This window comes from Mus musculus, chromosome 12 (assembly GCF_000001635.26).
Source record: "Mus musculus strain C57BL/6J chromosome 12, GRCm38.p6 C57BL/6J".
NCBI classification, from domain to species: domain Eukaryota; kingdom Metazoa; phylum Chordata; class Mammalia; order Rodentia; family Muridae; genus Mus; species Mus musculus.
This window is the reverse complement of record NC_000078.6, coordinates 24,008,814-24,036,511: the sequence shown is the minus strand read 5'-3', so window position 1 is coordinate 24,036,511 and position 27,698 is coordinate 24,008,814. Positions and strand designations below refer to the sequence as shown.

The following is a 27,698-nucleotide window of genomic DNA, read 5'->3' as shown; positions in this document are numbered from 1 at the left end:
ATTAAATGCAGAAATGCAGGAAGCTGCAGTCTGAGAGGTGGAGTGCTCCCTGTATGTAAGCATAAGGACCTGGGTTCAGATCCCCAGCACTCGTGTTAAGTGCCACATATGTCCTTGTTCGCTGTGACCCTGACACTGTGGGATAGAGACAACAGGAACCAATTCTAGGGTAGTTCTGGCCAGCTAGTCTGGACAAAATGGTAAATAGTACTCTCTGGGTTAATTGAGAGGCCCTGACTCAAAAACAGGGGCAAGACTCTGAGGCCTGTAGACCTGGCTCTGTGCTTACAAACAACTACTACTGTTTCAGAGGACCTGAATTCAGTTCACAGCACCCACATCTGGCTCTGTAAGCCACCAATAACTTCAGTTCCAAAGCCCTGACTTCTTCCCGCCTCTCTAAGCATACATACACACAGACATACATGTGAATAGAAATTTGAAATTCGGGCTGGTGAGATGGCTCAGTGGGTAAGAGCACCCGACTGCTCTTCCGAAGGTCCAGAGTTCAAATCCCAGCAACCACATGGTGGCTCACAACCATCCCGTAACGATATCTGATGCCCTCTTCTGGAGTGTCTGAAGACAGCTACAGTGTACTTACATATAATAAATAAATAAATCTTTAAAAAAAAAAAGAAATTTGAAATTCTTTTTTTAAAACAAAAAAGATAGCTGGGCAGTGGCAGCACACAACTTCAATCACAGCATTCGTGAAGCAGATAGAGGTGAATCTCTGTGAGTTTGAGGCCAGCCTGGTCTACAGAGTGTATTCCCAGGATAGCCAGGTCTATACAGAGAGACCCTGTCTTGGGAAAAGTGCAGAATAAAGAAAAGCAAAAAGAAGGAAAAAACATTCTCATGTCGACCTCTATATCCTGCGTGGGAAAGCATGCCTGTGTGTATGTGTATAAGGGTGCATGTGTGTGAGCATGAGAGTGCATGAGTGTGTGCATGAGGGTGCATGTGTGTGTGCATGAGGGTGCATGTGTGTGTGCATGAGGGTGCATGTGTTTATGTGTGCATGAGGGTTCATGTGTGTATGTGTATAAGGTGCATGTGTGCGTGCATGAGGGTGTGTGTGATGTTTTCTATATGCTTGGCCAGTGATTGGCACTATTAAAAGGTGTGGTACTTTTGGAGTAACTGTGGCCTTGTAGGAATAGGCATGTCACTGTGGGTGTGGGCTTTAAAACCCTCATCCTAGCTGCCTGGAAGTCAGTATTCTGCTAGCAGCTTTCAGATGAAGACGTAGAACTCTCAGTTCCTGCTGCACCATGCCTGCCTGGATGATGCCATGTTCCCTCCTTGACGATAATGGACTGAACCTCTGAACCTGTAAGCCAGCCCCAATGAAATGCTGTCCTTTGTAAGAGTTGCCATGGTTGGTCATGGTATCTGTTCACAGCAGTAAAACTCTAATATAGTGTGTAACACACACACAAACACAGGAAAAGGGAGTTCAGTGTCTGATCTGAGGAAGTGCTCTGAACAAAGCAGGACCAGAGTGTGAAGGTAGATGAGAATTGATGATAATCCTAGAGGCCTCTTCCAAGAGAAAGCATATATACCCAAGGACTGACCCTCTCTGAAACAGACAGCAAGAAGGGCAGAGAGGTGGAGGATCTGCAGATGCAGAGACCCTGGGGATGAAACAGTCTTACCAGGGCCCAAAGGGGGGAAAACCAAAGTAATGATGTCCCAAAATTGTAAGTCTTAACAGAAGGTCAGAAATGCCATTCCGGATGTTGGGGAGAGTGACCATGGATTCTGGGAAATCCACCCCCAAGGAGTCGTGGGATGTTTGTGTCTGAACAGGCTGCAGGGTGTGAGTAGGAGCTTCCTGGGTGACTGGAGTGAGTGTGACCCAGATGAGCCTAGCTTAGTGTAGAGAGTCACCCACATGGCTCCCTTCCTGTTATAGTAGCAGTTTCTGTTAAGAAAAAAGTTCTTGGGGATTTCCTGTTCTTTTTTTCACCTTCTCTGGATCCACAACAGTTGTGGGGCCTCTTGGGCTTGGAAAAGAGCAGAGGGAGAGAGGTCTGGCAGTGCAGGGTGTGGATTTCCGTGCAGCCTTACCAGCTGACCCTCTTTCTCCTTTGACATTGCACTTTTACCTTGTTGCTTAAGTTTTATACATATGGATTAGTTTGTGTTTGATGGGCAAGTGTTCCAGCTAATGTAGGTCAGAGGACACAGCCTCTTGGATTCAGTTCTCTCCTCCTACCACGTGAGTTCTCAGGCTTAAACCCAAGTCATCAGACTTAGTGCCTGGTGTCTTTTCCCAGGGAGTTATTTCAATGGCTCTGATGCCTGTTTTTATTATTATTAAAAAAAACAGGAAAAAAACCAAAAAACAAACAAAAAAAACAAAACAAAACAAACAAACAAAAAAAAAACAGTCATTGATGCTCTGTGGAGTTGGGAGTTTGAGCTCTTGTCGTATTGCTTGGGAGTCTGGAAAGATTTGCAGTGACAGTGCCTTGACATGGGACTGTGGCTCAGATGGCAGGCTGAGGTTGCCTGCTGGTACCCAGTAATACCCTATCCTCCCTCCCATAGATCTCACTGGGTAGCTGTGTGTTGTCCCACTCAGAAGAGGAGGGTACATCTCTCACTGTAACCTTCGGCCTCCCTGGCTGGGGTCAGGCTGGCTTGTTCAGAGAGGTTCAGAGTAGCCCTGCCTCCTATGTCTGTGGACCTGAGGAGGACTGTGGGATGGGAACACATTATCTCTCTCTCATGGTATCCGTGAGTAAAGTGATCGATCACTGGATGCCATAGGATGCTAATTGCTGTGAATAGGATCCCTGTGTGATGGCATCAGCTGCCGCAGACCCTCTGGGCACCTTTGTCTGCTTGGAACGGGTCTCTCTTCGCGGGTGGGCAAAGCGTCAGATGAATGACAAACAGATGCACACAGGAGAGGTCATGTGGAATCTGAATGTAATGTCAAATCGAGCATCAGACTTTTTATGCAGAAGACAATAAGGAAGTTGGGTGACACACCAGCAAGGTACAAAGAGGTTACTGGATTCTTACATAAAACAGAGGAATGCAAACACAGAAGGTCTAACTGTTCAAGTCTTTCTCTCAGCTTTTGCATAGAATCCCTGACTATCCTGGTGTGATCTGCACAAAAACAGCATTCTTCTCTTAGGGCTGCACACAGTCCTCCTTCCTTTAGGAAGACCAGATCAAGGCCCCCTTTGTTTTGTAGTACTACTTCTGATAGTGAGGACAAAGATTTTTCTAACGCATCAATAGATTTTTCTAACATCTCTAGGTCTTCATTAACAGCATCTCTTAAGGATTGGATCCCTTGTCTTCCTTCGATTAAAGCCGATACTCCTGTTCCCACTCCTACTGCCATCCCAATGCCTAAAAATGTGGCAAAGGTTAATTAACAGGTTCTCTCTTAAATCTTGTATCAGCATATGTTTCTTCTAGACTAGATGCAGAATGATAATACACATGAGGTAACAGTTGGATCATAACACAGAAATCGTGGGAAGATTCAAAAACCTTGGTTGATACACAGGGGGTAAGCCCTGAGTTACAGGCCCACCAGCCAACCAGAAACGGCACAAGGTTTAGTTTCTGTTTTGGATACAGACTGAATTCGGCCACACAAATGTTTGTGGGTAGGAGGGGGGTGTACCTATACAGGGACCTGGGTTTCTTGCCGATACCTCGGTCAGGGTCAGTATCTGCCCTGTCCCCCATGAGCAGGAGGTATGGCTGCTAGTTTTATTGAAATCTCCATTAAAGGCAATTCCTTCATAATAAGGGGGGCCTGAGGACAAACATAGCCAACAGCCCTCTGTAGCATCTGGATTTGTTCTATTGAGGGCATAGAAGACTCCTCTCACTAAGTTAAACATTCGCTGTTCCATCGAAGGGTTTGTCGGTGTTTTGTAAGGTATCAGTGGGAGTGAGAGTGTCAGTATAAGAGGGGCCCATGGGATGGGTGGGCATTTGAGCTGGGGGTTTGGATTTGGCTGGGGGGCCCTGTTCCAGAAGGACCTTGTTGGGCCTTATGGGTGCCACTGCCGGGTCTCCCACTGTCATTCTGATCTTAAAAATGAACCCAGGGTCTCTTGATGGAGTGTATACTCGCCAACCCCACCTATTTCCCTTAAGCCAACTCTGATGATCTTGTCTCCCTTTCTCGGTGAATTTTATAATTAGGGGGTTGCAGTATTTACATTTGCATGGTCCTGGGGGGGCTGTTTTTAAGAGCATGCCCATTCTTTGGATACTTAGATGGGTCCCTTTCTTCTTGGTTTGACCCATCATAGTCACTACCCCGTTTTACCGTGATTCGGTCCCAGGCAGAGGAAGGGTTCCAATAGGCATGTCCTGTTGTTTCACATCCCCATTTACCACAAAAAAAAACCTTGATGTCCCTCCACACTCCTGTCAAAGCTCGGTAGAAATGCCCCGAATACCCATACGTGCTCCCATCCCACTCGGGACACACCGTTCTTCAGGGGGTGGGTCATTAAGATCTGTATGATTGGGGAGGTCCCAGGTAAGAGATCCTGCCACTAACTTACAGATGTCAGGTGTGAGATCAGGCCACCAAGTCCAAGGGGGATGCACTGCGGTGGTCGCCCACACAATGTTTCCCTCTTCACCAAGCACCTGCCAAGTCTGCTGAATTGGAGTGTGAGTGTTAAAGTCTGGCGGGTTTGCCCCTGCACAGCAGGCACAGCTTAAGAGGATTAGTAGTCCTTTCCAGGGTCCACTCATCTGGATCAGCCTTGGGGGAACCTTCTTGATGTGGGATGCATGAACCCAGGCGGGGATTCCTTCTACTTTAACGGCAGTGGGTGTTGTCAGCAGTACCAGGTAGGGTCCTTTCCACCGTGGCTCGAGGTTCCCCGCTCGATGTCTCCTCACCAGGACAGCCTCTCCCACTTCAAACTGGCACCTGAGTATCACCAGCAACATAGGTTTCTTTTAATTGTTCCTAGACTTCTTTCCTCACCGTTTCAAGAGCCTTGAGACGGACTAAAAGGCAAGTAGAAGGGACAAAGGAAATGTCTGGGCAAGTCTTACTTTCTACAGTCATATAGATGGGTGGGGGCGCCCCATATAATACTTCAAAAGGTGTTAGACCTAGGGTTCAGGGGTGTTCTGGACCTGGAATAAAGCACAAGGGAGAAGGGCTGTCCAATCATTCCCGCCAGATTCAAATGCTAATTTGCTCAAGGTCTCTTTTAGAGTTCTATTTATCCTTTCTACCTATCTTGAACTTTGGGGTCTGAAAGCACAATGTAATTTCCAACTTGTCCCCAGTTGTCTGGCCAATCCCTGGCTTACCTGAGAGACGAAGGCAGGCCCATTGTCTGACCCGATTACCTTGGGTACTCCGAAGCGAGGAAGAATTTCTTCAAGTATCTTCTTGGCTACTACGGTAGCTGTTTCTTACTTGGTGGGGAATGCTTCAACCCACCCTGAAAAGGTATCTATAAAGACTAACAGATATTTATTTCCATATCGGGCTGGCTTTACCTCTGTAATGTCTACTTCCCGGTAGGTCCCCGGTCTATCTCCTCTTAGGCCTACTGGATCCGGCATTGGTGAGTGTGCAGGCTCGACAGTTTCTCACTAAGCCCTCTGCAGCCTGTTGTAGTCCAGGGATGTTATAAGGAGACCTACTGACCAGCTTTATCATCTTTTTAGCTCCTAAGTGAGTCAGGCAGTGAATGTAGGCTAAATATTTTAGCCCCTCTTCTTCTGTGAGAACTCTTTTCTCAGTCCTCCCTTCAACCATCTGGAGCCGTTTTTGATCACCAAAGTCATTGGCCCTGGGCCGCCTCCTTAGCCAGTTGGTCTGCCATCTGGTTTCCTCTCTCTATTGGTCCATTTCCTTTTTGATGTCCTGGGCAGTGGATGATCGCCACCTTGAGAGGCAGGTGGACAGCCTCTAGCAGGCTGAGAATCTCTTCTCTGTTTTTAATGTCTCTCCCTGCAGAGGTTAACAGGCCACACTGTCTGTAGATTGCCCCATGGACATGAGCCGTGGCAAAAGCATATCGGCTATCCATGTAGATGTTGATAGCCTTGCCCTCTGCCAGTCTCAAAGCTTGTGTTAGAGGGATAAGTTCAGCTTTTTGGGCTGACATTCCTTCAGGAAAACTGCTGGACCGTGTAACAGATTTTCCATCCACTACCGCTGCTCCTGCCCTTTGCTTACCTTCTACCATGAAGCTAGTCCCGTTGGCGAACCAGGTTGCTGCTCCCTGCCACGGCTGATCTGTGAGGTCTGGTCGAGTTCCAATTTCTTCCGCCAATATTTCTTCACAGTTGTGCACTGGAGTCTCATCAATTTTGGGTAATAAAGTGACGGGATTGAGGATGGTAGGAGGCAAAAGTCACTCTCTCAGTGAGGAGCAAGCTCTGGTAGTGAGTCATTCGAGCATTGGTCATCCAGCGGTCTGGCAGCTTCCTGATAATGCTCTCAAGGGAGTGCAGAACCACCACAGTGATATTTTGGCCCATGATTAATTTATCAGTATCCTTTACCATCACCACTGTAGCTGCTATTGCATGCAGGCAAGAAGGCCATCCGCTAGCCACAGAGTCCAGTTTCTTTGATAGATAAGCAACGGGACGCTTCCAGGGTCCCAGAGTCTGAGTGAGTACTCCTTGGGCTAGTCCGTTCCTCTCATTAATGTATAGGGTGAACGGCTTATTTAAATCTGGCATTGCTAGGGCCGGGGCCTGAAGCAAAGCCTTTTTCAGAGTTTCAAAAGCTGACTGATGGTCTTGGGTCCAAGTAAATTCCCCTTTTACTTTCGTTAGGGGGTACAAAGTGGCTGCGAGGGTGGCAAATCCTGGTACCCACAGTCTGCAGAATCCTGCTGTTCCCAGGAACTCTCTTACCTGACAGGGAGTGGTTGGAGTCAGAATCTGCACCACTGTTTGTTTTCTGGCATCAGTCAGCCATCGATGTCCATCTTTCAGGATGTATCCAAGATAGTTCACCTGGGTCCTGCATAACTGCACCTTCTTAGCTGAGGCTCATTATCCCAACTCACCTAACTCGACAAGGAGATTCCGAGTTCCCAGTTCGCACTCTTTGTGTGTCCCTGCAGCTAGCAAAAGGTCATCAATATATTGTACCAGAGTCACTTGTGGATTATTAACTCGAAAAGAGGCCAAGTCCTGGTGTAAGGCTTCATCAAAAAGGGTGGGTGAATTTTTGAACCCTTGAGGCAGCCTCATCCAGGTGGGCTGTCCCGTCCTTCCGCTCTCTGGATCTCTCCACTCAAAGGTGAACAGTGGCTGGCTATTGGAATGCAATCTTAGACAGAAGAATGCATCTTTAAGATCTAAAACAGTGTACCACGTTCGCTCAGGCGTCAATGTGCTAAGCAGGCTATAAGGGTTGGGCACCGTGGGGTGGATGTCTTGTACTCATTTGTTTACTTCTCTAAGGTCTCAGACTGGGTGGTAGTCGTTTGTTCCTGACTTCTTTACTGAGAGCAGAGGAGTATTCCAAGGGGATTTGCAGGGAACTAGGATTCCCTGCTGAAGTAATCTGGTGATATGAGGACGTATATCCTCTCGTGCTTCTTTGCTCATAGGGTACTGCAGAACACCAATGGGAGTGGCTCCTGACTTGGGCTCGATCACAACTGGGGGAACTTGTCTTGCTACACCCATTCCTCCCGTCTTCGCCCATGCCTGAGGAAATTGATCAAGCCAGTCCTGTAGCCCCTCAGGGGGGGTTGACTCATTTTGATATATCCGGTATTCTTCTCCCAATGCAGAGACAGTGCTAAAGTCTGAGGCTGTTCTATTCTCCACGATACTATCGGCCCTGGAGGGGCAAAGATTATTTGTGCCTTTAATTTGGTTAATAAGTCTCTTCCTAGCAGGGGCATAGTGCACTCTGGAATGACCAGGAATGAGTGAGTCACCTGATTCCATCCTAGGTCTACTGTCTCGGTCATAGTCCATGGGCATGACTTTTGTCCTTTGGCCCCAATTACTAAGGTTCTCTCATTTTTTTCTTAATTTGCCTAACGGGGTCTGAAGCACTGAAAATTCTTCACCTGTATCAACCAGAAAATTATAGGGGACCCCTCCACTTCTAGGGTTACCCTAGGCTCGGGGAGGGGGGCCGAGCTTCATCTCCCCTAGTCTTCACCTTCTCCAAGAGACAATACTTGTGTCCCTTGCTTCTTTTTAGGACACTTACTGGCCCAGTGGCCTTTCTCCTTGCAGTATGCACACTCATCTATTTCTAGGCACGGTTGGTCTCTTCTGGGTCTCCTTGGCCCCTGCCCTTTTTCATCTCTCAGATCCCCTGTCTGTCTAGTCCTACCCCTTTCTCTATCTACCACTGTGGCCAGAATTCGAGTCAGAGCCTTCTCCTGCCTCCTTTCTCTCTTTTCTTCATCTTCTCTCCTCTCTTTCTTTTCTCTTTCTAACTTTTCCTCCTCTGTTTCTCTCTTGTGATACACCTTCTCAGCCTCTCTAGCCACGTCCCTTATAGTATAATCTTGCAATCCTTCAATCCGCTGCAGCTTCCTTCTAATATCAGGAGCTGACTGCCCTATGTAGGCCATAATCACTGAAGCCCACTGTCCCTCTGATGTAGGGTCAATACCTCTTATAAGCCTCCATGAGTCTCTCTAAAAAAACTGAGGGAGGCTCAGTTAGCCCCTGGATAACTTATCTTACCTTAGCCAAATTTGTGGGCCTATGAGCGGCCCCTCTGAGACCCGCAACTAGTGCCCGTCGGTAATTGGACAGCCGTTCCCTACCTTGTGCTGTGTTATAATCCCACTGAGGATGAGTCAAAGGAAATCCTTCATCTATCTCGACTGGGGTCTGGACCGGCCGACCGGTCCCATCTCGGACGTTCTTCCGTGCCTCGAGGAGAATTCTTTCTCTCTCCTTGGTGGTGAACAGGGTTTGTAGGAGCTGTTGGCAATCATCCCAGGTGGGCTGGAGTGAGTACATCAGAGAATTTATCAACCCTTTAAGCCCTGTAGGATTTTCTGAGAAAGGGGGGTGGTTTACTTTCCAGTTATAGAGATCAGAGAAAGAAAAGGGCCAGTATTGCAGAAGCTGTAGATCGTTCTGTCTGGCAGGGGGAGCTCCAACAGCCCTAAGGGGAAGTGCCACTGTAGAATCGGCTGGCCCCTCGCTGTGGGCTCTCTGCCGGCTTCTTGTTCCTGCTGAGGGACCTCCCTCCCCGATCCCTAGAACTGAAGGTGGAGCCATGAGAGCTGAGGGTTGGGGTACAGGTTGGAGAACCGGGGGATAAGGTGGTGGTAGAGAGTCAGACCATTCAGGGGGCCACTCTATTTCCAGGTAGATTTTAGAAAAGGCTGCTGGCTGCGGCGGAGTAGAATTTTTGCTGGCTTCTCCAGGTAGTAGTTTTGATTTCTCCTTCTCAGCATTCTCTCGGACCATCAAAACCTTGGTACCTGGACATAGGGGTGGGAGAAATGGACGAACCCATGCAGGGCGGAAATTGCGCTAAATCTTCCCACACTGTGATGTACGGTTGCTGGTCTGGGTGCGATCCTGGTCCTTCCTGAAAAACAATAGCCTTTACGGCCCTAATGGTAGGGAGATCAAATGTTCCTTTAGGAGGCCAAGCCACCCCAAAAGTGGGCCATTCCGAGGTACAGTAAGTCTGCCAAGGTTTCTTTTTAACTCTTACTGATAGATTTCGTCCTCTCGCCCTAACGTCCGTCCAATGGTCCTCAGTCAAATATAACAGGGTTGAGACAGTCTGTCCCATGACAAAAACCAGAAACAGAGACAAAATGAAGACAGAGACAAGGGACACCAGAACGTCCAAGCACACTCATCCCTGCCTGGACCTATACAACCAGCCAAACGCTACCTCTGATGGGGTGGGATTCCTCATCCACTCCCGCTCTGGCAGAAAGAGCACCTGATCTCCCTCACTCTGCCAGAGGACAGCCGACCCGGCTGTCCCTGACCCTGGGCACTTCCTCCAGGGTCACCCTTGGAATTTCTTCCCAGGGTTGCAGCTTCTGGACTCAGGATCTCTACTTCCACAACCACTGGACCCACAAACATCTTAGCAGCAGCTGCCAGAATACTAAAACTGGAAAACTGAGATACAGATTCAGTGGCACCGCACTCAGACACACCAAATTCACACAGACATACATCCAAGGGGTATTCATGGGGTTCTGGGCGCTCCCAAATCCTGGAAGAGCCCCCAAATGTAAGACCCCCCGATATGGGGACTGCCATTGTAGTCCAGGGATAGGGCACACCCACGAACACGAAAGAATCCTTGTTGCAATACACACGAGGCTTTATTGGCAGAGCTCTGGGCCAACACGTACCTCACACAGGAGCCAGGGGAGTCGTCTCCGAGTCTCCAGAGCTAGGGGTTTTTATGAAAGAAAAAGGCATAGGGGTGCGAGGAATTTCAACAAAGGTATGGGATTGGCTCATTCAAACATTATCAGTTAGATTACATGTCAGCCAAAGGGAATCAGGACCTTGTTCCTGTGGGCAGGGGGCTTATCTTTGTTCACATAGCAACCAGTTGATGTATTACTTTACCCAAGCGCCTAGGGGCAGTAGACAGGAGGGGAGGTTCCGGCCAGATGGTGTCAACTCAGACAAGATACCCTTGCCTGCGTCCTTGCATTCTTTTTCATCTTTACAATCAAGAGCCCTACCCTGGCATCTGGGCTCCTAGACAACTCTTTTACATGAATCACAAGTTACAAAATCTCATTTTCCTTTACTAGCTGAGGCATGTGAGACGGCTTACCACTCACTGGAGGCTCTATCATCTTCCAACATACCCTCTGGGCCTTCAGTTTTTACTCTAAATTCCATCTTCTTGGCCAGAGCACCTAGTTCTCCTGCCTAGGAATGTGCATTTGTAGCACAGGCCACTCGAGAGTAGTGACTACAATCCAGCATGACTCAAGCATCTATACTTCAAGAACCCAAGAGACTGGAAAACACTGGAGCAGGTCCTGACTGCCTGCTCAAGTATGGGCTTCTCTGGTGATGCACTCTCCCAGGTGACTGGGTGTATCTGTCAAGAAAGAGGCTAATGTCGGGGTAGGGGGCTTTCTGATGCTGGGAGCCTGCTTTCTTGTCCTTCTTGGAGGGTTATTTGGCTAGCTTGCTCTATGACTGTTGGTCCTCTGTCCCAAGCGTCTGTACTGAATCCTTGTCCCCTTTGGCGGGGAATAGGGGTCACTGTCACTGACTGCACTGGCTGAGAGTTCCTATGGCTCAGGGCTAGCTGCTGGATATTCAAGAGTCTCAGCAGAACTTAGCATTGTAAAGGTGTGTTTTCCCATCTGGGTGTAGTGGAACATGGCAGGGTGGGAGTCCTCCAGACTAAGGCTTCTTTACATAGAGCCCTTCTTTACTGGAGTTTCCGAAAAGGGTCAATCCTACCCTCTCTTCCTCCTTATCTTGATTATGCCATTGGTCCCAGTAGCTTAAGATGGCCAGACACATTCCTATTGTCACCACCCTTTCTTTGAATTACATTGCATGCAGGAGCAGATCTTCAAGCCATTGGTCCTCAGAACCAGGTCCTGATGATCAGACCCTTCCTTTTCCCTTTTCTACATCCCATGAACACACAGCACCTCAGGGGTAGCCCTGAAACATGGATTGAAGGTTCCCATGTGGTCTCCATCCTCCTGATGCTTACGCCTTGTTCTTTGCATCCACAGAGGGTCACTTGGGATCTGTTTGGATGTGAGCTATGTCAAAGTTCTTCCTGCCTCCAAATTAGTATTAGTACATCCTGGGAACAAGGCCATCTGTGTGTGTGTGTGTGTGTGTGTGTGTGTGTGTGTGTGTGTGTGTGTTTGTGTGTGTGTGTGTGTGTGTGTGTGAGAGAGAGAGAGAGAGAGAGAGAGTATACTATAACCACAACAGCAAGAATGTCCAAAACCAATGCAAAGCATGAATTCTAAGTAGCAGCTTGATACCAGGGAGGAGGCAAAGGCTGGGCAGAGGCACAGCCCTGTGTTCTGAAGCTCCCACCTCTGAAATATTTGATAAGGAGCAGATCTTCAAGCCATTGGGAAGGGAGTGGGAAATAAGGGAAACGATGCCTCTCCTCCAACAGCTCCAAGGCTGTCTGCACTGCAGCCTCCTCCTGGTAGATATCTGCAGAGCAGGTACAAGGAGTTTGGCATTCTAGTAGCATCTGTTAGATGATAAATCACAGACACAGCAGTGATGTGTGTTCAGTGAGGTGAGTGGATGCTGCGTGCATGACCTGGAAAACAAGGGTCTGTGGCAAGACTGTGGGGTGCAGGGCTGTTGATCATAAAGAGGAGCCACAAGCACAGGTCTAGCTATGGTGGCAATGCAGCTGTTTCCACATTGCCCTCTCTGGGACTGTCATACCAGCACAATCCCAAAGCTGGGTATCCTTGAGTCAGATCCTGGCTCACATAGGAGAGGTTCTGCAGCTCTCTGATGGTCAGTTTTCTGGTTAGCAAGATGTATCTGATGGGTGACATTTCTAACTGGACCTCAGGCTAGAGACACGTTGTAAGTCTCCCTGTGTGAATAGTTCAATGGTGAGGGCCTTGGAGCTACATGGCTTCATTGGGTCTTGGTTTTTTTCTCTCCAATACTAGTATTTGAGCAGGGGACCCCACACCAACCATCTTGGTCCAACCTGGCTTCTCTACCTTTTACCCGCTACCACCCCAAACTCTGCCCTCTTTTCTGGGGTCCCCTGCTCACCTTGTTTCACAGTTTTGTCTCCTGTCTGAGGGCCTCAAGAGTGCCTGCCTCTGATTGTAACATCCTAGTAGCCACCTCCTGGGCTCAACTCATTGTCCCTTCCTCAAGGTACTCCAGTTCCCTTCTCCCTCCCCTCCCCTCCTTTTCCCTCTCCCTCATTTCTTCCTTCCTTCCCTCCTTCTTTTCTTCCTTCCTCCTCCCCTCTTTCCTCCCTTCCTTTTCCATCGATATTCCTGGATTGTCCCCAGAGCCAAGGCTCTGTCTCTATTTCTTGTTCCTGAAGCCACCTCAGGCAGGCCTTAACTTATAGTGTTCTATCAACTCAGAGGTTGTTAGACATGCCACCACCAATTCTTAGAGTATGATTTGGGGATCCTTCTTCTTTGAGTAGAAAATAAAACCTAAGGAGAATGGGATCCTGGAGAGAGGGCTCTTGCTGTTCTTGCAGAGGACCCCCGTTCAGTCCTGTTCCCTACACCCACATGGTGGCTCACAACTTCTGTAACTCCAGTTCCAGGGATCTGACATACTACTCAGGCCTCTACAGGTACCAGGCAACCTCAGAATGTATTATATAACAAGGAAAACATTTGTAACCTACTATATAAATAAATATTCTTAAAGCTTTGAAAGAGAAAAAAGGAAAAGAACACATGGACACATTTCGACATCTTAAAACTGCAAATGACGTTTAATCACAGCACTAGGGAGGCAGAGTCAGGGGGATTTCTGGGTTTGAGACCAGCCTGGTCTACAAAGTGAGTTTCAGGACAGCCAGGGCTATACAGAGAAACCCTGTCTCGAAAAACAAAACAACAAAAAAACAAAACAAAACAAAACCTGCAAAAGAGCCAGGCTTTGTGACTCACACCTGTGACTGCTAGACAGGGGAGGCAGGAAGGCAAGGGTGCAGGTTGTCCTCAGCTACGTAGTAAGTTTGAAGCCAGGATGAGTTACTGTGGGGAGCAGATGTGGCAGCAGTCCCAAGATGGCACCCGGGACTGCAGCCAAGTCTTATGACTTGTACCTGACTTCCTCATACGCCTGAAAATAAGCCATAACCATCGTGAGAACTGTGCATATACACCATGATGCAAGATCGGACCATATGATGAGTGATGATTCTGGCCAATGGACTGCTGTTACATGGACTGGGCTGATGGGGCATGGTTGAGGGGTTATATAAGGGATTTCGATTGGGGGCAGAGAGATACACAAGAGACTATTCCTGGAGAGAGATTCATGCATGCATGTTGAAAGGTTCCTGAATAAACTGCTTTGAGAAGAAAGTAGTGTAGTCGCTACTTTTTGCTGGTCGGAATCGGAGGCGACAAACGGTAGCTCGTACTGGGACGTTCAGAACTCATCACAGTCAGGGCAGCTAGCTGGTAAGGTTCCTGGGTAAGTGGGACAATTTAAGTTCTAGGATTGAGACTATAAGGTTCCTGGGTAAGTGGGACAATTTAAGTTCTTGGATTGAGACTATAAGGTTCCTGGTTTTGGGACAAGTTAAGGTCCCCGGTTTTGGGACAAGTTGCACCAAGCAACCTCAGGTCAAACAGTTCGCCAAGCCCTTAAGGACTTTCTGAAAGTGAAAGGAATAGGGCTGAAAAAGGAGGCCCTGGAGAACTTTTTAAAAGTAGTGGATCAGGTCGCTCCTTGGTTCTCCGTATCAGGACTTCTTACAGGGCTCAGGTGGGAGAAGTTAGGGAAGAACTTGAAGTTTGCAGAAGAACAGGGAGTTCTTGCTAAAGGGGTGCTGCCAGTGTGGAAGCTAATACAGGATTGTATCGAGGATAAGAAAAGATGTGGAGCAGACCTCCAAAAGGGCAATGAGGCACTGAATCAGGTGAGAGAGGAGCGATCCCAAAAGTCAGAGGCAGAAGGAAATTCTAGTGATGGGGATATGTCTGAGGACAATCTGGAGAGCATAGCTGACAGTCTAGAGAAAGTAAAAATGAAGGTAGAACCTTCAGGGCCAGGGCCACCATGGCCACCTCCGTAAGCCCCTGACAGAGGATCCCGGCGTAGTCTGCATTCAGAATCCTGGAGGGAACTGGGAACCCAGTGCTTTCCTGTATTTCAGGATGCACAGGGAGGTCATTATCATGAGCTGCTTGATTGGAGGATTATTCAAAGATTAGCTGAAGGGGTTCGTACTTATGGTGTCAGCGCTGCTTTTGTAAGAGTGCAATTAGAGAACCTGCACAGTTACTGCATGACTCCAAGCAATTGGCAGAATCTGGCTCATGCCTGATTGTCACCAGGCCAATATTTAAACACGAAGGCATTTTTCATTGTGTTTGCTGCCGAGCAAGCATCAATAAATGCTTGCAATGGCCAGCCAGCCCGGGATCAAGATATGCTGCTGGTACAAGGGAGATTTGTAGCAGCTCAAACTAATTATCCCATCCAAGTGTATGTCTTGACTGGTTGTTGGAAGGGCCCTGACCTAGTGTTGGTTTGGGAGAGAGGGTCTGTTTGTGTGTTTCCCCAGGATCACCAACAACTGCTGTGGATCCCAGAGCAGCTGACCAGAGCAATTCAGGGCAAGCAGAGCGATGAGGACGTGGATATTCCTGTGGCTGGGAATGCTCCCGCTAGTGAGAACTGAAGAGCTACATTGGGGAATTATGTCTGTGTTCCCGAAAACCATGCCGTTGATGCATTCAGCACAAGTGTTTCCTCAATTCTTTACATCTAATGCTTCGCTACAATTACCTTTTTTATCATGGGATGGAGAGGTAGATCCAGTGCGGGAATCTATGCTGCTTTAGCTAAAGGGATTGTTGTGTTTTCAGATGATTCAAAATATTTCACAGATGAGTGATTGTGTTCAGCTGTATCTACTAAAGCTAATACTACCTGGATTGGAGGGGTGTGGACTGCCAGTATATCCAAGGGCAATAGCACTATACCCTACTAACCTAGATGGGCACCTTTTTTGTAGGAGGGTTTGTGATTCCCTTCCACCTTGGACCGGCTGTCAATCTAGAAAAGTACCTTGGGCAGTGTAGAATTATTTTTCATTTTTTCCGAATAGGTACAGTCCATAATAGTTCCTTTTCAAGGTATAATTGGACATATCAAAATCCAGCTCAAGTAGGAGCTTGTAATCCTTTTAATGTATGGTTGTTAGGTTGGGTGAATGGTAGTTGCACTGATCTTCCCTCCTTAAGCATGGTGGCGGGAGGGGCCTGGGGCAATTCAAGTTTTTATTGGAATGGTTCTAATGTGTTTAAAACTTCTGTATTTAAATTTGCTGGAGGGAGGAATGCTTCTTTTCAGGCTACTCCTGTTTGTATGTGGCCTCCTTTTGTGTTTAATATTTATAATGGTAGTTATGAGAATAATGTTGTTAATTGTAGTAGTGATATTTGTTATGATAGTATTGCTGGAATGCATCTGAATATCATTTAGCTGTTGTGACTAGGATGCCTCACTTTGTAACTTGGCCTGTTCAGGCTCCTTCTGCTATGATTTTGTTTGGACCTAAGAGGGATTTTTGGCGTTGCTGCAGACATTGTCATTACTGTAGCAATCTCTGCCACCACAGCCACCGGTGAGGCCATATCCCTTACAAACTGCCACAGCTGTGAATAATTTAACCGTTGGTGCTGCAGAAGCTTTGGATTGCTGACCGCTGTCTCCTGCTTGAAAGAGTGAGCCAGAATTGATGGACTTGCCCTGTGTCTGATATTAATCAGCATCCTGGCCTTCTGGTGCACCTGCCGCATGCAGAGTCGTCAGTGCAGAGAACAAGCTTTGATGATACAGGCTTTTGCGGCAGCGAAAACAGGACAATCTCCTCATGTGTGGCTTGGCATGCTAGAGAAGTAGTCAATGACGGGTAAGACTCCCTGGGCATGTCACCAACCTAAGACAGGGATCAAACCAATGCTTTTTGTCTCCTGATGGTGGGTAAGGGGCATTGCCGCAGGGTGCAACGTAAGACAGACATTCTCTCTGCCAATAAGTAAAGAAGAGGGAGATGTGTGGAGTGGGTGTGACAGCAGTCCCAAGATGGCACCCGAGATGGCAGCCAAGTCTTATGACTTGCACCTGACTTCCTCATACACCTGAAAATAAGCCACGACCATCGTGAGAACTGCGCATGTGCACCATGATGCAAGATCAGACCATATGACGAGTAATGATTCTGGACAAAGGACTGCTGTTACGTGGACTGGGCTGATGGTGCGTGGTTGAGGGGTTATATAAGGGATTGCGATTGGGGGTGGAGAGATACACAAGAGACTATTCCTGGAGAGAGAGAGAGTCATGCATGCTTGTTGAAAGGTTCCTGAATAAACTGATTTGAGAAGAACATAGTGTCATCACTCCTTTCTAGCTACATGAGACCTAATCTCAGAAAACAAACTAACAAATAAAATTACAAAGGAAAACACGACAAAAAGTCCTACAAGGTACCTCTCCATTCAGCCAATTCCCCACTTCAACTTTTCCTTTCCAGTAAGTTCTTCCACAGGAGGCCTCCACTCACAAACCCATTGGACTTCTTCTCACAGATGGCATCAATCACCACATGCCCTTGTACATAATCTTCTTCCATTTGTAGATCTCTCTCTGTTTCTTGGCTTCTCTCTCTCTCTCTCTCTCTCTCTCTCTCTCTCTCTCTCTCACCCCCCTGTGGGTATGTTGGTGTGTATGTCTTTGAGAGAGAGACAGTGTTTCTCTGTGTAGTCCTGGCTATCCTAGAACTTGCTCTGTAGCCCAGGGTAGCCTTCCTTGAACTCCTATCTGTCTTCACTGTCACTGAATGCTGGGGTTAAAGGCATGCACCACTACTGGCCTTCCTGTTCTCTCTCTTTTAATATAACTTTGTTAGACAAGGTCTCATGTAGCTCAGGCTGGCCATGAACTTTCTATATAGTAATAGATGACCTTGAACTCCTGATAATCCTGCCTCTACCCTCCAGTTCTGGAATTACAGATGTGTGGCACCTGGCTACCTAAGTTGGTGATTATTTCTGATCAAGATACTGTGGACATTTGAATTGGTTGTTTGTACAGGGGAGGACATGTTTAGATAAGTAAATGTGTGCTTTGAAAGGCAATATCAAGCTGCCATATGTCTGTGTTGGACAAGGAACTTTAAATATCTCCTAGTCCTGTAGATAAGTAAATAAAATATGTACATTGAACGCTAACATCCTGGGAAAGAGGTGAAGAAGACAGGGGCGGTAGCAGGTAACATTGAGTGCATGTCTCATCTTCCTTAACAGGAACTAGCACCTAGTGCTTAGAATTCATAAGCCTCTGAGCAGTTCAGAGTGGTTTCCTTTGGGACTTGGGTAGAGGAGACTCACCCACACTAGTTCTTCTACACATTTCAAAAATAACTGAGCTATGCAGGTGTGTTACTGTGAAAGAAAGAAATCAAAATTGAGGTAGGCAAGTGAACGAGTTTAATGTCCAGTGGCCAATCACTGCAGGATCTCACACTTGGACCTTGTAGGAGACTGAAGTGTGGTGTGCTGGTCAATGAAGCACAGTCCTGAATTTCCATGGGGGCTGTTTCAGCAGTTCACATCCACATCGACATTCACCAACTGATTGATGCTAATTCTAGATCTCCCTGGCAGAACAATATCTCATAGCCATACTAAAGAGTGGGGACTCACATAAGGTCCCCAGCTGTCTCTTCTAGGGTTAAAACAGCATGGCATGTGCCGGTAACTTTTCCCAGTTTTGTATGGAGGGGGACAAGGAGGTCTAAAAACCCCTGTCAACATACTTAAAAGCTTTAATACCTGGGTCCCCATGAAACCCTACTTACCCAGATCAACCCAGAAATCTGGGTAAGAATGGGGTTTTTAAATGTCATTCATTAAATTAGGGTTGCTGACAAAAAAGTTGAACTTTGAAGGGCCAAAGCCATGTTCCTGTTCTCTAGTTTCTTCCCTGAGTCCACTCAGGATGGGTATCAACCTAGTTCTAAATTTGCCCTAGCTGTGTTAGCTAAGAATGTGAACCACTAACATCCCCCTATGCAGGCATGATTTATTTACTATGCAGCATCAGAAGATGTATCTGTGACAAGAAAACAAACAAACACACCGGGTCCCCCCCTACGAGAAAAAGAACTAGTTGTTCAAAGCTGATGAGCTGAGGGGTTTGTCTCAATCCTGACTCTTGTGTAACCCTTACAGGACATTTGACAAAGCTTCCTTCCACTGATTTAGTCTTGCCTTTCCCTGTCCCTTTTACCACGAATCTGCATGCATGCTCCTAGTAGACTGTATTTAGCCATAAAAAGATATCTTTTCTGTCTTTCCTAGAGTGTTCTGGGTTTTGCCATGCTATATAGAACCATTTTGTACCTCCTGAGGAGAGCCATCCTGGAAATGCTAAAAGTCAGAGCTTGCATTATCATGGTCTAGAGTTCTTCTGGCCCAGAAGATCTCAACCTGTGTTATCATAACCCCTTTGAGGATCGAATGACCCTTTCACAGGGAGTCACCTAAGACCTTCCTGCATATCAGATATTACATTAGGATTCATAACCATAGCAAAATTACAGTTATGAAGTAGCAACGAAAATGACTTTATAGCTGGGAGTTCACCACAACATGAGGAACTGTATTAAGGGGTTGCAGCTTTAGGAAGGCTGAGAACCACTGCTGTAATGGGAGTCACTAGACATACAGAGGATATTGCTTAGCCAGCATGGTGGTAGGGTGTGATAGGAAGCCAGACTTGGGGTTTCAGGTATTGACAGCTCACCTTGTATCTTGGCCTTGCAGGTTTAGTCTCCACTGCCAGCTGCCATGGACAAGCAGAACAGCAAGCTGCGTCCTGAGGTGCTGCAGGACCTGCAGAATCACAAGGAGTTCACCGACCATGAGCTTCAGGAGTGGTACATGGGCTTCCTCAATGACTGTCCCACTGGCCACCTGACCGTGGACAATTTCAAGATCCAGCACAACTTCTTCCCCTACAGAGATGCCTCCAAGCTCACTGAACATGTCTTCCATACCTTTTACACCAACAGTGACAGCACTATCAACTCCCGAGTGTTCATCATTGCTGTGAGCATGACCTCTTGGGGCAAGCTCGAGCAGAAGGTCAAGTGGGCCTTCAGCATGTCTGACCTAGACAGCAATGGCTACATCAGCTGCAGTGAAATGCTGGAGATAGTGCAGGTACCTGCACTTGACAGGGCCTGGAGCATGGGGAGCGCAGGGATCCAGGGCCCCCATCCCCGGCCCCATACACCAGGCCATTCCTCTGCCCACTTGCTACCTGGTGTACTAAAGGACTGCCTGTCTTTGCAGAGAGTAACGATAAAAGAAATTACCCTCTGGTCAGGCATAGTGGCACATGTCTTTAATGGGAGCTCATAGGAGACAGGAGGCTCTCTGTGAGTTCAAGGCTAACCTGGTTAAAAAAGGGAGTTCTAGGACAGCCAGGGCTGTTACACAGAGAAACCCTGTTTCAATAAACAAAACAAAACAAAACAAAACAAAACAAAACAAAACAAAACAAAAGGGAGGAAAGGAGGGAGAGAGGGAGGGAGGGAGAGAGACAGAGACACACACACACAGAGAGAGAGAGAGGGAGAGAGAGAGAGAGAGAGAGAATGAGAGAGAAAGAGTGAGAGAGAAGAATGCCCTACAGGTTTTCCTGCAGACATTTTATACAGACATTTTCGCAACTGAAGCTCACTCTTCTCATAACTATAACTTGTATTAAGCTGACATAAAATTAGCTAGCACACATGTTGACAGAAAGAGTCATTTTACTATTTCCACAAGTATATATGTGGAGGGGAGGAAGTTCACACTGATGGCTGAAAGGTGAGACACTGAATCAAGAGGTGTTGAGTCTTGAGATTCTGAGAGGCCATCAAGGCCATCATCCTGGGATGTGAGGCATCCCGGATACTCATGGGGCTCATCAACCATAAAAACCACTGAGCCTCATCTTACCTAGGACTCTGAGGTCCTACCACAGCTGCAAAATTGCAGGTCTCAGGAGCAGGTGAGGTGGTGAGAGGTCCTGCTGTGCCTTGGCTGAGTTTCTCACAGGACCTCAGCAAGGATGAGGTAGCTGCATGGTGAGTTGGTTCTGCCAGTCTGTAGCTTTGTAGAGCCAAGACTGGTTGGGTTTTGTTCCAACAGGAAATGCAGCATTAAGGCATGAAATACTCCCCCGGTCGCACTGAGATTGAATGTAAGCTAATGTACAGGAAAGAGCAATGAACAGCCTCCAATGCTCTGTGCAGGTGAGCTGAGGACCAGGCTCAGAGGGTCTCAAGGCTTCCATGGAAGAGCAAAAGCTTTCCAGACATCAAGGAAATGCTTTTCAAAACCTGTCCGCACATAAAGAAATGCAGCCTCTTTCCTGGTGCTGCCTTTCAGCCATTTTCTAAAGTGTTCTTTACTCTCTTGTGTACTCTGACACAGAGGCTTGTGTTCCAACAGACCAAACTGAGGATGCCCACTTCCCAAGCCTGTCTTTCTTCTCCGTGAAATGGGGATAAGCCCACTTGCGTGGGTATGAGTCTAAAGTAGCACTATGTTGGTGGCACACTTAACATGGAGGGCCATTTTTTCTGATTGTCAAAGCCAGGACCTTCACCAGTTTCAGAATGGAGACTGTGTCCCCACTGTGCACTTGTCCAATTGTATGTGTCTCACAATGGAGGCCATTGAGCGCATACTCTGCCCTCTAAGTCAGGGGCCACTTGCTAGCACTCAAGAGAGGAGAAGTCTGGGCTGTCAGAGAAACTGGTACAGAAAACCACAAGAATAGGACAGCAAAGGTGGATAGCTCTCAACACCTGAAGCTCACATGATTCTACACTAGGGGGCGCTGTGATAGTTTTAACTGTCAACTTGACTCAGTTTAGAATCACCTCAGAAGTCTTTTTTTTTTATTTTTTATTGTAGATTTAGTATTTATTTTCTACATGAGCGTTTAGCTGAATGTATGTTTGTGTGATATGTTAGAGGCCAGGAAAGGGCACTGGGTCGCCCTGGAACTGGAGTTACAAATGATTGGGAACCACCCTATGGATGCTGGGGACTTTATCCAGGACCCTCTGCAAAAGCAGCAACTGCTCTTAACTGCTGAACCATCTCATCAGCCATAAAGGAGAGTCATTTTTGCTTGTTGGTTTGTTTTTTAGAGACAAGGTTTCTCTGTGTAGCCCTGGCTGTCCTGGAACTTTCTGTTTAGACCATGTTGGCTTCAAACCCAGAGATCCACCAGTCTGCCTCCTGAGTACTGGGATTAAAGATGTGTGCCACCACTGCTCAGCTCAGAAGAATCTTAATGAAGAATTATCTAAATCAGTGGTTCTCAACCTATGGGTTCCAACCCCTTTGGGGGATCAAATGAACTTTTCCCAGAGGTGCCATAAGACCAACAGAAAACACAAGTATTCATATTCAGATTCATAACAATAGTGTAATTACAGTTATGAAGTAGCAGTGAAAATAATCTTATGGTTGAGGGTCACTACAACACAAGGAACTGCATTAAAGGGTCACAGCATTAGAAAGGCTGAGAACCATCCATCTAGATCATGGCAGGCTATGAGCATGCCTGTTGGGGGTTGTGTTGATGGTTAATTGATGTGGGAAACCCCATTACCATTCTCTAGACAGGGGGCCTGAACAGTGTAATAAAGGCAATAGAAGAGTATCAGAAAAAAAAAGTGCAGAGTATCATTATGAGCCAGGTGCTCATACCTCTATTCTCTCTGCCCTATGAGGTTTTAAAGCCTTGACTTCCTGAAGTGATGAATTGTAACCTAGAAGTAAACCAAAGAAAACTTCCTCCTTTAAGTTGCTTTTAGTCAGGGGATTTTTATCACAGTAACAGAAATGTAATTTGACCTGCAGCCATAATTTGTCTTGTCTCCCCAGATGCCCCAGATCGTGGTGGCTCTCCAGTCCTCTAGGTGGGGCTATCAGCTTACTTCAGGCCCCAGAGTTCATTACCAAACCTATCCTCATGACTAGTGCTCAATCCCCACTACCTACACCTTGAAAGGAGAACCAGCTCTTACAAGTTGTCCTCTGACCACTTGTGTGCCTCAAAATGGCATATGTCCCAATATATGTGTGTTGTGTATGTGTGTGTGTGTATGTGTGTCTCTGTGTGTGTGTGTGAGAGAGAGAGAGAGGGAGAGAGAGAGAGAGAAAAAGAGAGAGAGAGAGAGAGGGAGAGGGAGAGGGAGAGAGAGAGAGAGAGAGAAGAGACTGGACATTGTCCATTTTCCAGAGGGTTCCAGACTTTAACCAGAGCACTGGCTAATCCTAAGTCTCCCTCTTCCATTCCTCAGGCAAAATGTCCCTGGAAGAATTCAACAAAGGTGCCAAGAGGAATCCATCCATTGTCCGGTTGCTGCAGTGAGATCCCAGCAGTGCTAGCCAGTTCTGAGTGGAATGGGCTTTACACAGTTGTGTGAAACACAGGCTTGACCTGCCATCTTCAGCTTTGCTTGCAAAAGTGGACTTCTCCGTGATTTCTCCTGCTCTCTCAGGACCTGGGTCCAGGCAGCACATCACACTCACCTGGTCTGGCTGGATGCAGCTCCCTCCTCTATTTGATCCCATAGATGTCCCTCCTCCTTCAGTCCAGGCTGGCTCCTTCTAATGGTTCAAGTGTTCTCAGCTGTATGCCTCTTTCCCTGCCCACAGAGGGCCTGGAAGCCCTTAAGGACACCAGACAGGACTTTTCAGTATCTTACCAAGACCAGCTGATTTATTCTATGTTCCCAGGTGACTTTGTGAGGATGAAGAAGATAGACAGTATATAGGCAAACCCTTCCTATTCATGGCTCCACCTCCCTTGTTCATTTACTCTGACCAAAGCTGCTTTAATATATATACCGTGGTATCCTTACTTTTAATATATAAGTTTTGTATAAAGTGAGGTCTAGCCCCTCTTTTTATTTTATTTTATTTTTTAATTTTTATTGGTTTCTTTTCCGCTCAAGTACACTTTAGAAATAACATTTAGACACAGGCACGTGCACGCACACACACACACATTTACATGCTCACACGTGCACATATACAGACACACAGACACAGACACACAGCCGCACTGCTTCTCTCATGAAGGGCTTTCCCTTGCTTCCTTTAGTTGCTTTATATAAAATGCAAAGCTTTCAGGGGGCTCGGGGAAGGGGACTGGTTCCCTGACATCCTTGAGCAAAGATGCATAGCACTTGAGAAACAGGTCATCCAGTTTCAAGTTCTTTAGCCCCTCTTTTTAAAGCTTCTGACTGCCTTTAAAGCATGGTCCCCTGTGGCCTGTGATTCTCCCCACCCCCAAGTCTGACTGTTGTGTGGTATTTATGTATTCATTTGCCTAATTACACAGGAGATACATGCATGCCCAAGGCTGTGTACATCTGCCCTCCATCCTGCAAATACAGGTGTTCCTGTGTGCTCCATCCTTCCTTTCTATTGGTCTGGCATATTAAAATGATCAAATAAACCAAGGTCTGTGAGTTTCCTGTGTTGCCACAAGCACCCTGTTCATGGTTCACTCTCCCGTGAGTGTGGGGATGAAGCAGATAAGTGGTAGACATGGGGAAAGACCTTGAATGTCTGGAACAGCCGAGAATTTAGTCAGAGTAGTCCATGCCAGCCTTTCCCCACTCAGTGGGCTCCACACACAGCAAGGCCATTGGCCCTTCTGCTTAAAGCCACAGAACCTGTAGACTGAGACCCAGACCGTCTGATGATGTTCAGGAAGCACCCACTGAGCATCTGTCCTTGGTGAGCACTGGAAACTCTGAGATTGGCCAGACATCGTCTTTGCTCCCACCTCACTTCAAGGAGAAAGGTGCTGTTGGCTAGAAGGTGTTTTAGATATTGGACAGAAACAGTCCCTCAGGGCCAAACAGGGCATGTGCCTTGGCTAATGTCACCCAGCACTCTTGAAAGCAGTCCATCGGCTCACATGGCCTGGGTACACCTGAGTGGTAGGCCGGCACTTAAAGAAAGGGAAACTAGGCATATGAAAGAGAAATGGAGCCAAGACAAAGTTCTGATCAAGGCTCAAATATTCAATGGCTACTGCACTTATAAGGGGGCGGGGAGGAGCATTCCCACCACTTCATCCTTGGAGACTAGAACCAACTGCAGGTGATGACCTGCAGGATAGGGCGTAGTCTCCAGAATAGCTCTGGGGCCTCTCAGCAGGTAGCAGTATCTTGAAGAGAAACAGAGACAGTGTCTGAACAATTGAGTGATCTAGGGAGGAAGGCTCCACCCTAGGTAATCTCCTTAGTGACAGCAAGGTCCAGGTCTGGCTCAGCCAGCTTCAGGCTGAGGGAAGGTTACAATTTCCTCCCTGTTATTAATATTTAAAAAAAAACTGGACTGAGGCATAAAATTAATTTATGCTCCATATTCCTGCCTGGGAATTATGCTGGGTGGCAGCCGCACCTGTCTTAGGAAATTGTAGATCTTCCCGAACCATCCAATTCTGTCTTGGAGGCTACATGCAGCTAGTTTTTGTTATATCTCACACAAACATGGCTCTGTGGTATGTTATCAATAGCCATGGCCTTTTGGCATGTACCCCTGTCTTAGATTGGGATGGTTCCAATATCTGGGTGCTCGTCATTGACTGTCCGGCCCTCATTAGCACACCTTATTCCCAATTCAGACCAAAGCCACAATGTTTACTTAGAATGTTTCTTGAAGAAGATTAATAACTGCCACTTGCACTGTTGGAGGCGAGGCTGTATACCTGCTGTAGTCAGGCTGACCTGCTTGAGAAACAAGGGTGGGACATTGAAAAGCAACAGTATAAAAGCTTCTTCGGAGAAGTCCAGGTACTCCACTCAGTTGCAAATTAGCAACAATCAAGCTTAGACTTAGAGCTCCTGGTATGGGGGAAGTGGCTTTGAGAATTGTAGAAAGGATGCAGCTTCTCTGGGGGTGGAAGCTGTGCTCCAAATTAACTTTTCAGCTAAAGAGGATTTTTAGTCATCATCAAGGTTAGAGTCATACTTACTAGAAGAATCAGGATCTGTGTCCAGTTGACAAACTAATCTGCCAGGTAGCCATAGCGCTCCATCTTCTTTTTGAGAAAAAAAAAAAACACACAGGCCAAGCCCCTTCCCCAGATTAGGACCTGGTCCTTAGTTAATGGGTCCCGCCACTTTACCATGGCATAAGAACTAGAAGTAACTGGATGCCAGTGGCAATGCACTGAAGATTGACCTTTAACATCAGTTTGCAAAAAAATTTAGAACATATAAAGCAAAAGCAAGATGTGCCTTTTGTATCCTTGGGGGATATAACTGCCCCTGTTTTGTCTTTAAAAGCCAATTTTTAAAAATGTGATGAGCACGTTCAACTATGCCTTTTCCCATGGGGTTATGAGGAATTCAAGTTTAATGTTTGATGCCAAATTCTTTACAAACTGAAGTAAAAGTTTTGCTAGAATAGGATGGCCCGTTATCTGTCTTAATAAGTTTAGGCAATCCCATGGCATTAAAGGCTTGTAGGCAATGATCAATTACATTTTTGTAGGCTTCTCCAGTATGCAGAGAAGCAAAAAGAAATCCTGAACAAGTGTCAATACAAACATGTATATATTTTTAATTTTCCAAATTATGCATAATGATTTTCATACATTTGCCAAATATGATTAGGCATAAGACTTCATGGATTAACTCCTAAATGTGGCAATGGAGATAATGTAATACATTTAGGACATTGTTTTACAATCATTCTTGCCTGCTCTTTAGTGATCTTATGTTGGACCCTTATGGTATGACTAGAGAGATGAAGTTTTTCATGATCACACTTGGCCAAAGCAACAGGATCTGAAGTTAAGGCTTCTCCCATTAGAGCTCTGTGGATGCAATCATTGCCTTCAGGTAAAGGTCCAGGAAGACCAGAAGGAGATCATATGTGGCCAATATAGATCGGGTGTTTTCAGGCAACAATGATGTTTTGCAATTGTGAAAACAGGGATCCTGCTGGCATATTAAAGTTAAAGGTGCCACAGCTCTCCAATAAGGGTACCGATTGTGCAACATATAAACTATCAGTAAAAATATTAAAAGCCTCATTCACAGACTGAAAGACATTCAGTACTGCTGTTAATTCTGCTAGTTGAGCTGAGAGGCCAGGAGTCTTTATGATTACCTGTTGTTTATTTATGAGAAATCCAGCTCACCCTTTAGATGAGCCATCAGTAAACACCACAAAAGCATTGTGTAAGGGTTATAAAGAGGTCATATTAGGAAATATCAACTCATGTACACTCAAAATTTGTATCAACCTATTTTGAGGGTAGTGGCTCTCTATAGTTCCTTTAAACCCTATCTGAGCAAGCAACTAATCTGTACTGTGCAGTTTCAGCCAAGTGTATTGACTTACATTGTAAGGCTGAACAATAATATCTGGATCTTTGCCAAAAATATGTTAGTGCATTCTTCCTTCCAAGGATAATCATCTGAGCTAGAGCTTCATAATATGACAAGATATTATGTTTAGGAGAAATCCTCGAATGTATCCACATTAGAGGAGACTTTTGCTGTAACAATCCTGTAGGCACATGGATTGTATTAAAAATGAACAGATGTAATGGCAAAGAGTAATCTATATAAGTGACAAGTTGCTCTTCAATAGCTTTTTCCACTTGTTGTAAGGCCAGCAGTCCTTCTGAGGTTAGAGATTTAGCGTAGGTAGGATCAGAACTCCCTTTAAGAATATCAAATAAAGGTTTCAACTCCCCTATAGTAAGCTTTAAATAGGGGCGAATTTTTGAAAATCATTCAAAGTCCTTAAGTTCTGCCTGCAAATAACTATCTTCTGGGGAAAAGCAGCTTGATTAGTAAGTCTAAAGCCCAAATAAGTATAAGGATCCTGAGTTTGTATCTCCCAGGAACTATTTGTGATCCTTTCTCAGCTAAAGGATTTTGTAAATCTCTATAACACAAAAGC

The 27,698-nt window shown here is 46.4% G+C and overlaps 1 protein-coding gene across 2 annotated transcripts in view; it reads left to right on the top strand.

The window, feature by feature from the left end:
- The window catches only part of Gm5954 (predicted gene 5954), a 30,844-nt gene extending 6,600 nt beyond the window's left edge, over positions 1 to 24,244 (top strand). Inside the window, exons 1-3 of one of the 2 annotated variants that reach the window (XM_017315315.1) lie at positions 16,646 to 16,944; positions 19,515 to 19,913; positions 23,063 to 24,244. In XM_017315315.1, the coding sequence (XP_017170804.1) occupies positions 19,539 to 19,913; positions 23,063 to 23,188 (501 nt within the window). In that variant the 5' untranslated portion in view covers positions 16,646 to 16,944; positions 19,515 to 19,538 and the 3' untranslated portion in view covers positions 23,189 to 24,244. Of the gene's footprint in view, positions 1 to 16,645; positions 16,945 to 19,514; positions 19,914 to 23,062 lie in introns of those variants that run through there. The other variant, XM_030247062.1, reaches the window with a different exon arrangement.
- The last annotated feature ends 3,454 nt before the right edge of the window (positions 24,245 to 27,698 follow it).